Source organism: Pocillopora verrucosa, chromosome 12 (assembly GCF_036669915.1).
Source record: "Pocillopora verrucosa isolate sample1 chromosome 12, ASM3666991v2, whole genome shotgun sequence".
In the NCBI taxonomy this organism is placed as follows: Eukaryota; Metazoa; Cnidaria; class Anthozoa; order Scleractinia; family Pocilloporidae; genus Pocillopora; species Pocillopora verrucosa.
In genome coordinates this window covers 17,555,484-17,566,512 of record NC_089323.1, presented here as the reverse complement: position 1 = coordinate 17,566,512, position 11,029 = coordinate 17,555,484, and the positions used below count along the sequence as shown (strand labels likewise).

Here is an 11,029-nt window from a genome sequence, read left to right as displayed (position 1 = left end):
CATGTTCCGGAGGATGTTTTGTTTCGCCCTTTCCTTTGACTTTTCTATCAATTTCTGTATTCATTAACCATTTGGTTTCCTCTGCATTTCTGTTTGAATTCTAATTATTTCAATGAAAAGGAATATCCTTTCTTTAAAATGCCCTCGAGATCGCGCTTAGGGATCGCACCCGAAATTGCAGCAAGATCCCGCTCGAAAGCATGCCACGATCCCGTTAAAAATCATGCCGGGAACCCGCACGGGAACACGACAGGATCCCACAAAATCACGCCAGAATCCCGTACGGATCCCGCGCGGAAACATGCCAGGATACCGCTGTAAATCACGCCGGAGTCCCGTGGAAAAACACACCAGGACCCCGCACGGGAACATACCTGGATCCTGCAGTAAATCACGCCAGGATCCCGCATAGAAACACACCAGGATCCCGCCAAAAATCACGCCGGGGTCCCGTACGGGAACGGAAACAAGCTGGAATCCCGTCCAAAATGTCACCGGCATGCCACGTTCTTATATGCTTAAACTAGTTATAGTTCTCACTAGAGCTGCCCCCGCCCTATAGTGCCATTTTCATTTTTTTTTTTTTTGAGTTGGGCTTGTTGTTTACAGTTGTGTAGTTATGACCATTTGCGGGAAAAACGTTGATACCTTGCGGCCGTGCAAGCGATCAAATCGAGATTTTTTTTGGTTACGATCAACCGAAAACACCTACATTCTCTCTTCTCCAGTCTTCCTCTATACTAGGACAAATCTCGTGTCAAAGACGCCGATCCTAAAAGTCCTCGCGCGCGTGCCTTTTAATGGCAGCCCATGACCATTTGCGGGAAAAACGTTGATACCTTGCGGCCGTGCAAGCGATCAAATCGATATTTTTTCTGGTTATGATCTACCGAAAATACCCACATTCCCTCTTCTCCAGTCTTCCTCTATATTACGCGGGGAGTCCTAAGGTGCCTCCTCGGGTTTTCGGCCCTCTGGGGCCAAAAAACCCTGTGGGGGCAATTATCAGGGATCCCCTTTAACTTTCTTTCATTAGCTTTTTCTTTCCCTATTTTTACTTTAAACTATTGTGTCAAATTGTGTTCGACTGCCGTTGTTCGGTGCTTTCTAATTTTTAGGTTGGACAGATGAAGATATAGTTTCAATCTGATTACGTGTAATCTTTAGAAAAGCCTTTTTTCACGAGCGCTATCGAATAAATTATTGCGGGACAGTCTGTCAACAGGGAGGATCAAATTCGACCCTTTGTTATTGACACACAGTGGAGCATACGGAACATTCCACGCACCCTCATTTTGACAACTAGTAAACAGATTCCTTGTTGGTAAAACAGTGTACTCTCAAGCTTCTCTTGTAGCATGACCCGTTATGAAAAAGAGGGTGAAAATTCGGGAGCGATGGAAAAGAATCGAAAGATCCTCATTGTTATCGCAGTTGTTGCGATCCTAATTGCGTTCGCCATTGGAATGTTGATAGGAGTTTTTGGAGTAAACAGGTCGGACAAGAAGGATGCTGATCAGGAAGACAAAACCAAACCTGGAGATGAAAAATTTAAACGAAGAGCTGAGCTCGAAAAGCAACAAAAAGAAATGATGAATTTTCACCAGAAATTTCAATCCACTGTGAACTCGGAACAACTTGAAGAACACCTCAAGTAAGTTGGCTACTTCTTTGTTTAAGACCCTCGAATTGCCGCCCTAGCGTCGAATCAGGTTACTTTCGTTAGATCTACTTGCGTTTCAGCTAACAAAGACCTAATTTTTCAGTTATTGTATAGTGAGAGTCTATCATACATGGCTCCATCGTCGTATATAATGCCAAGCTAACCTCGGAAAAATTAGATACTAGTTGTATGCAAGAGAATTAGTGTCGTCTATTTTATCAACAGCAAAAATAAATTCTCGAGGCGACCTTCTGCGTTTTTTCGTCGTTAATACTACACCATGAAATTCTCGTCGACTCTCGTCATTTGCCAACTGAACCGCAAACGCACAGCAATAGCGAAAATTATGAACTAATCGCATGGCTATCCTTGACTGATCATGCAGGGTGGCTCGCAATCAGAGATTTTATTTTAAAATATGCCTTCAAGTATGTACTCTAAACATGGTGTGTACTTGAAATTTGCGGTTTGTGGGTTAAGGTATCAAGGAATTTAAGATTTTATTGTTCACCTACGAAAGTACGAACAAAGTATAGTAAAATAGATCCACAAAAGAAATCTGTAGGCGAGGTACCTTAAACACTAAGCAATAGGAGTTGTCTCAAGTACGTTGCTAATTACCATGAATTTCAGACGGGTGAAATTGATAAGATAAAAGATTAGATGTAAGTTTTTAAAATGTGTTTACTTAGCATGCGGTCAAAATTGTAACCAATGTTAAAATGTCAGAATGTTTTGACAGTTGCCATAACAATCGACGGCAGAAATAATAAGTCTGTTATTTATAGAAAGTCAATTAAGTATGTCTGAGTGTTAAGATCGCACTGTTTACTTCGTCATGTGGTTTGAGGTCCCCGTAAGTAAAACAATAGAATATGATCTGTCCATCCTTTACGGCAAAGTCCGTCGCGTGAGTTAAAAAAAATTATGTTAGCGCTCCCGCCGAACTCTGGGATTGCGGCACACGAAAAGCAGTCTAGTGGAAACAAAGGATAAGCTGACCAAACAGATTTCCACTTTCAGGGATTTTACCGGCATTGCCTAGCTAAGCACTGTTATTGGTTTAACGAACTTGCATCACGATGTCAACCAATCAGAAACGGAATAACCAACCGCGCCTTACTCACACGCGTTTTCCCACGCTTCAAACCATTTGCAAAATTTGTTTCGGTTCCTTAGAATATTGCTCTTTGCCCTGAGTGGCCGTCTTGATCAAAACATTTTTTTCTTTAATGACTCTCAGTTTTTAAGCCCTCTGATCTGTCTACAATAATATCTCCTTCAGGGCACGGTCTTCCCTGCAGATAACACTTCAAAGGCGGCGGATAAACAACAAAGGGCTCTTTTTCTTCTTGCGTCTAGCTCGTTGCACAGCCCCTTAGGCACTATGAAAGGCACTTTATCATAAAAGAGGCCCAACCATAGGTCATGTTGCACTAAAGCATTCTCCCAAGTGAAGTTTTAGTTGCCATAGCCATTGAAATTTGTAGATTAAGCTTAGTGTAAAACCGAAGTAGTCAGATGGTGTTGTTTAAATAATGCACATTTGTTAGTGTTGGAGGTCGGATGCCATTTAATCGTGTTGACCTTATTATCTTGTAGCTAGCGGTCATACAAAAATGCGTTAATTATTATGGCTATTTAGGAAATCCAAGCGGAACAGCCAAACAACAGATTTCTTATGTAAGCGATACTGTTATAAATAAAGCAACGAAGTCACGCAAAGTTCCATTTGTTCCAAATTGAATTGTTAAGAGGCAACCAATATTTGAAGCAATAGATTTGCATAACAAAAGCTGTTCAATGAACGATAACATTTCGGCTGCGCCAGTAATTTTTGACTAAGACTTATCTAAAGGCGTTGTTCTCCTTGCATTTGGTGTCATTTCACAATTAATATCTGCCCCGTAGCTCGGCCCAAATCACTGCTACGTTACTGCAATGGATGATACTGTTGAGCTGACTTACAAGAAGAAAAAAAAGCAGCGAAGGGTTCGCTGTATCGGTGCAATTGTCGCTGTTATTCTTGTATTTATCATTGGGTTCTTGATCGGATACTTTGCAAAGAAAACTAAAAGAGAAGACCATGAAAAGGAGCGGCCAAATGGGCACGATAAGAAAGCCGAAATGCAAAAAAAGCACAAGGATATGATGCGCTTTCATGAGATGTTCCAATCGACTGTCAAAGCAGAAGCCCTCGAAGGGAACCTCAAGTAAGTCAATCGGTTTCAAATACGCTTCCATTAAATTTTATTATGCAAGTAGCTCCGCCTGCTTCCGAGTCGTTTTGAGTGTTTCAGTTTAATCAAATTTACAAAGGATGTAATCTGGTGAATAAATCAATCTATGGTAGTTTGCCAAAGCTCACTAGAGTAGTAATTTCTTAACCTCAACTAAATATATTGTCGCTGCCTGATTAGATAACGCAAGAATTATGGAAATTTTTCCCTGGGATCTTCTGTTTATTATGTCTTTGCATGGTAAGTACATAAGCGTAATTCAAAGCCCTTATTGAAAATTAATCCTTTTCGTGATCCATGAGATATTTGTAGAGTATCGCATGGGATGCAAAGATAATTGAGAGCGCAGATTTTATGGATTTTATGGATTTTATGGACTATAAATAGCCAATAAGCACTGATTTTTAATTGGAAGCATCTTTGTCGCCACATGGACCAACAGCGTGGGAGTAGACGCTCAAGAAAGACTTTTTCCTCGCGTATGATGTCTTTCGCGCCGATTCGATCGTCTCACCTTAAGAAAAAGTGATTATCTACATGCTTGCCCGGCGATTCAGTTCAAAAAGCAGAAGGGTGTGCGAGAGGGACTTAAAAAACTTTGTACAGCTATTAACGAAGGTGGATACTCGGTACAGGAGACTTAGCTTCAGAGTCGCGCGCGCAGCTCAAAATACAGTAATGCTGCACGTGTATGACTCTGTGGTTAGTAAAACATCGTTATCATTCATGATCAGGAAGGAATAATTAATTTTATAACATTAAGATTATATTTCATCGTGCAGTCTGATCTTCCGGGGGAGAGTAGTCCTAGGAAAGGCCTAATATCAGTATTAATGACTGACATCATCAGAGTCAAGTGAAGAGTTGTTTTCAATCGAGTGTTAAATCAATCACGACCGACTTACACCACTTGAGTCTTACAGCCAATAAGGTCACGGCTAAACAGATCAATCAGTTAACACGAACCGGACTTATAACAATTGACTGACAACAGCACTTCATTTGATTTTGATGATGACTTCCGCTCAGGTTGTCGAAACGTCGATTGCTACAACCAACAACAGCCCTTGTCAGAGCTACTCTCACCCCGACGGTAAGACTACCCGATCAAATGATACTCCCGGATTCAAATTATTTACTGTATAAAGATTGTAAAAGGTTAGCAATGAACAAATTTCAAGTAAATACAATTATTATCATAGGTGAGTGCGAAGATCATAAGGGGAGGAAGGGAGGGAAGGTGAAATAAAGTTTCTATGCTTCAAGCGGGTTGATATAAAGAGATTATCGAATTTACACAAAAAAGTTCTGCCTTCGTTTCTACAGGTATTTCTCTGAAAAACCCCATATCGCGGGCTCACCACGCCAGAAAGAACTTGCCGACGAACTTGAAAGGCGTTTTAAGGAATATGGATTTGATAAAGTTGAAAAGCCAGAGTATCACGCACTGTTGTCTAAACCAGACTTAATCAAGAAAACGAGGATTACTATCAAATACAAGAACGGTACTGTCATTTACCAAGTCAAGGGAGAAGAACAGGTACGAATCATATGGGCTTACATAAGTTCTACATTTGGGGCTGCGGATGAACTTATTTGCAGGGAGCGCAAAGAAGTTTAAAAATCGTGCGCGTAATCTTTGAAAACTTAGGCTCCTAACTAACCACAAGGCATTTCTAGTAGCTCTTTAGTAGTTTGATTTGCAGTTAAAAGACTAGATGTTCCTATTACCTTCATCGATTACAGAACGCCTATTATCTGCGAGACAGCTTTCTAAGTATCTCAATGTTGGAACAATATCTCTGTGTGTAATGTTATAGGAGTTTAAAGGAAGACAGATAAAAACTTCAAATCACAAATTCTAGAGTAGTCGAATCATTCTCGAGCTCCACGCACTAAAGCTGAGAGAAAGAATCACTCATAGTTGCCCTTATCGTTAAGTTATACCCTCCTATGTTATGTAGGAGTGTGTATCGGTAACTAGTCCAGTGTGAAACATCTTGCTCATGTGGACAGTCCAATCTTACTTACACGCACTCAGCGATAACAAAAGTAACCCAAGCGAGAAAGATATCAGACACTCTCTGACCCTTGCACATGACGTGTCGCTCGCGCGTACTAATCTTGATCATGCGCACGCATGGGGCTACCGGAGTGTTGTGTCAGCGTAACATTCCAGGAACACGCGGGGTGCATGCGAAATATTTTTCCCCCAGGAGACCAGGAAGTCGGACTCTAAAAATGTCTTCCATAACAATTGAAAAAGGGCCGGATGAGAAGAGCTCGGATCAACTGTTTCGGCCCAACCTCCTCATCTCTGAATTACTGGCATTCAGAAAAAAGCTTGGGGAAACAAGTTAATTTTTTTTTTTTACGTTTTAGGAGGGAGGAGCACAACCTGGAGTCGTTCAGCCCTTCCTTGGTTACAGTCCGAGCGGGCATGTCAAGGGTGAACTTGTATACGTTAATTATGGTCGGGTTAGCGACTTCAAGCAGCTCAAAAAACCCGGCGTCAATGTGACCGGAAAAATTGCCATCATGAGATATGGGAAAATATACCGGGGAAATAAGGTAACTCCAGAAGTGCCAAAGATTCAAGTACATAGGAGCGTATTTGACGTTTGAGCTTCAACGTGGAAAGCACCATAGGTCTCTCTTTGGGTTATTCAGTTTGAGGCGTCAAAATGAACCCTCTTAGCTCGGACTGAACTCAGAAATTACACCCGTGGTAACTTGTTCCTCTGTTAAAACTTTTGGAACTATAACGTGTTTGCTCAAGTTGTATTGTCACAGCTCTTGATCCTTCTTTTTAACACTTTTTGTTGAGGAAAAACGAAACAAAATAAAAACGAACTAATTTTTCTTTTCAGATTGCTAATGCGCATAGCTACGGTGCAATAGGAGCCATCCTTTACTCGGACCCAGCGGATTACGCCATGGAGGGTGGAGAGGAAGAGAATACTTACCCTAACAAGGCGTGGCTTCCTGCCAGTGGGGTGCAGCGGGGATCCCTGTATACAATGCCTGGGAGTGGAGACCCCCAAACCCCTGGTATAGCAGCACTTACAGGGATGTACCGAAGGCCGCACAATGAAAGTGAGCTTCCTCCAATCCCAGCGCATCCTATGGGATACGGAGATGCCATTAAATTTTTGCAAGAAATGTCAGGTAATCGATTAGGAAAAAAGTATATGAAATTTCCAAACATCAATCATACTCACGCACTTTCGAGTGCATGCGTATCGGTTTTCAACCGAGTTCTAGCCCATGTCCTTAAGTACACTTCAAGTCATGCAATTGCGCTTCTGTGCAATTTTAGTGAAACTCAATCCAATCGTAGTTACTTCTTTAGTCCTTCCTGAACGATTTTCCTCTTTTATAATTTGTCAAAAAGGATGTTTTGAGAACTTGCCGGGAGCGTTACTCAAGACTGGAAAATCTTTCTAAAGACTAAGAGCTGGTTATCAAAAAAAGGTTCATCCCTTATTCAACCAAACCGCACTCTAAACAATCTTAAATCAAGCATGAATATCACCAAAACGGTGATCTTTTTCGCCAAACTGTTAATAGGGCTTCTAATTAACACTGAAGCAGAAATCTAGTTACTTCAAAACCCCACCTTTGAGGAACATTGGAAAACCATTGATCGTCAAAAACCGCGGCTTAAATTGGACCTAGTTTCAACAATCGGCTCTAATAGTCTAGAAAGACCTTGCACTATATACCTCTTAAAGCATCTATATCAGGTTCAAGGCATAATCTCTTGTGCTTTTTGACGCTTTTAGGATCAGTGGTGCCTGAAGACTGGAAAGGAACCCTTGGTATCACCTATCATCTTGGACCAGAGTTCAACAGGGGCGAAGTCGAAGTTGAATTGAACGTCAGTAACAACCTGGAAGAAGTGCCCATTTATAATGTAATAGGAACGATCTACGGGAAGGAGGAACCGGACAGGTACGTGCTCATTGGTAATCACAGAGATGCCTGGGTGCACGGAGCAATTGACGCTTCTACCGGGACCTCTGCGACCGCTGAGATCGGCCGTGTGCTTGGAGAATTGTTAAAAACAGGATGGAGGCCACGTCGAACAATCAAGGTGAGACAATTAGAAACATATTCTCATGGAGTAATTTTCAATCGAATATCGAAAGTAATACGGAATTACCTTAGTTTTGCTTTACATCGCTCTATGATTGGAGTAGAAAACTTACACCATTCTTTAAACCAATCAGACGCAAACATCAATCGTGTTTCCCATCGTGACTAGGTCACCCGCGTTTTCCCGGGCTTTTGACGAATTCCAGATTTTAACTTGAGCTCTCATAGGCGGGTGGGATCTTAATCTTTGTTCAGATTTGCCTATATGACCATTCTTGTTTTGTTATGTCGACAGCCGATTAAAACCAATCCTTAAAGAAGAAAAGTGTTTGAGACATTTGTTCCAAGCGTTCGATGAAAAAATCTTGAGCTTCGCAAAATTGTATTAATTATTAAGACTGTGGGGGAGATGTCGCATTGTTTATATATTTGGTCGGTAGCCAAGCCGGTACCAAAGCTTTACCCTAAAAAACTAAATTAAATTTCTGTTCAAATCAACAGATCTGCAGCTGGGGAGGAGAAGAATACAGTCTCATTGGATCAACGGAATGGGTTGAGCAGCACCAGAAAGAGCTTGGTGAGCGAGCCGTGGTCTACCTTAACACCGACACAGTTGTGTCTGGCAGTTACGTCCTGATAGCCTCCGGCAGTCCGTTAGTCAAGAACACCATCGTGGATTTCAGCAAGAAGGTGGACGATCCCAACGCACACGATGACAAAAAAACCGTGTTCGATATTTCACTCGAACGCAACCCGTCTGAAAACAATCCAGGGAAACCGGCTGTTGGCAATTTGGGTTCTGGTAGTGATTATGCCTCATTCTATCAGTACGCAGGCGTCCCTTCAGCAGATTTTTACTACATTTTTGGCTACAAAAACAAAACGGTGTTCTACCCGGTCTACCACTCACAGCACGATACGTTTAATTGGACTGTAAAGTTCGTGGATCCAAAATTCTTGTTCCATAAGGCTATGACCCAACTTACTGGCGGACTACTGTTACAATTCGCAGATGCACCGCTTCTGAAGATGGATGTGATGACGTATGCCGAAGCTCTGAATAACTCTTTGAATTCCCTGATTTCAGCATACCCGAAGAAGCTGAAAGACTACGCTGGATCGATGGACTACTTAAGAATGGCAGTTGAAAAGTTCTACGACACTGCGAAGACCTTTTCGACAGCCAGGTATTCTTATATATGAGCGTTGCACACAATCATAATGTTTTAGATCAGTTCAGTTTTAAAGCATCTTTCAAATGAACGTTGAAGAAAACAAAACAAAGTGATCTCAGCGGCCAATCACACCGACGATTCGCTTCATCATTAGCCAATGAGAATTCAAAGTAAAACCAGGCAAACTGTAAAACGCGGATGACCAAATCGTGATTGGTTCTAGTTCTGCGTCTGATTGGTTGAGAGGATGGCGTGAGTTTTCTGGACCAATCACAAAGCGAATCAAAATTCTGTCCTCCAGACACTCCCTAGGATACTAACAAGGAGCATTTGTTTAAAAATCAATAGCTTCTCTCATTGGTAATCATTTCCTTTGCTCTCGTGACCTTAATGTTTGATTCAGGGGTGGCACCATAGGGGAGAAATCAGAAGCTAGCCTCTCATTAGGGTCAAGGGAGAAACGAGCTTTCAAAACTTCAACATAAAAAATCTTTATCTCAAACGTTATACTTTTGTAAACTCAGGGAAAAAGTCGAGGAAAAACTCGAGAAGTACGAGGAGACTAGTTTTGCAGAACTGCGCAGGCTCAATGACCAAATGATCCAGGTAGAGAGAGCTTTCATCCACCCCTATGGCCTGCCGGAAAGACGCCTGGTTCGTCACGTGATCTTTGCTCCCAGCAAGTACAATTTGTACGGCGCTTCTAATTTTCCAGGTGTCAGTGATATCCTCTTCAAACTCGACGAGACCAAAGATTATGCTGGGGTGGATCGTCAGATATCGATCGCTAGACAAGCCATACTAGGAGCTGTTGATATTTTGACTCTCATCAAGAGTGGATAACCTTGCTTTAATTAGAGTTTTCTAGTTAGACTCAACATATTCTCTTTTCCTTTTTCCCTTCGGAGAGGACCCGGAACGTCTCTACCCCAATCCTCCGCTGACGGGAGAAACGGACTGTGTTTATAGGTAGTATTAGCATTTCTCTACAAGCATTGTATCACAAATACTGCAATCTGATTCACAACACTATTCGCCATCTATTTCGTTGTAGATGGTGAATAAAGTGCGTTTTGTTACATCAGCTCGTTTGTATCATTGAAAACGTTTTCTATTAACACATAAGCTTTTTTTAGGGACGGGAGAGGTGAGGGAATGGGGGGACTGGAGAGACTGTTTTGGTACTTTTGAAAAATAAATGAAAGGTTGAGGAAAAAAAGTCCGAAAGACAAAGATTATCCCACCGAGATCACGATTTCGAAACTTTTGAGGGAGGATTGTCCAGATCCCCCTAAAAATTCACGCCCCAGTGCTTGTGTTCAAGCCCCCCCCCCCCTCCCTTCCCCGGCTGAAATTAGGTTTCACCGTCCCCGGTCTTATTTTAAAGTTTTGAACGACTAAATGGATAGTGATGTTTCATTCAGACTTCGCCCTCATCAACTTCACATAACCCTCTAGAAATCTCGAGCTAGCAATCAAATACTAATTATTTGTTTTACATATATTCAGGCGAGATTTTCATTATTTTGGTTAGCGCAGAATTTTTTGTGCTCCGTGGTTGTTGTAATAACGTAATATAGAGAATAAATGTTACCATTATTCACTAATTGAGCCCGCAGTATGTTTGCATGTTAATTTAGTATTATCATCTGAGTTGATAACATAAATTGGCCACCGTAAAGAGATTGAATCTGTTCTGATCGGCTACCCGAGTGGATCTGGTAAGACGGACCCATCTTGCCCCTCCGCTTTAATCCCGTGCAATAAAAAAATTGCGTAATTTCTGACAATGTGGAAATCGTATCGAGAACAGCATGGAGTATAGGCATACTGATGTTAGGTTGTAAAGATTT

At 41.7% G+C, this 11,029-nt stretch overlaps 1 protein-coding gene across 2 annotated transcripts; it reads left to right on the top strand.

Moving 5' to 3' along the window:
• The first annotated feature begins 1,262 nt into the window (after window positions 1-1,262).
• On the top strand, window positions 1,263-10,783 carry LOC131799850 (putative N-acetylated-alpha-linked acidic dipeptidase). Of its 2 annotated transcripts, none has more exons than XM_059117539.2 (7): window positions 1,263-1,654; window positions 5,230-5,443; window positions 6,286-6,474; window positions 6,774-7,071; window positions 7,689-7,999; window positions 8,503-9,188; window positions 9,701-10,783. In XM_059117539.2, the coding sequence occupies exons 1-7, from the start codon at window positions 1,359-1,361 to the stop codon at window positions 10,017-10,019; spliced, it is 2,313 nt and encodes a 770-aa protein (XP_058973522.2). In that variant the 5' UTR covers window positions 1,263-1,358; the 3' UTR covers window positions 10,020-10,783. The 2 variants fall into 2 exon arrangements, with proteins under 2 accessions (XP_058973522.2, XP_058973523.2); XM_059117540.2 differs by lacking the exon at window positions 1,263-1,654 and adding an exon at window positions 3,427-3,876.
• The last annotated feature ends 246 nt before the right edge of the window (window positions 10,784-11,029 follow it).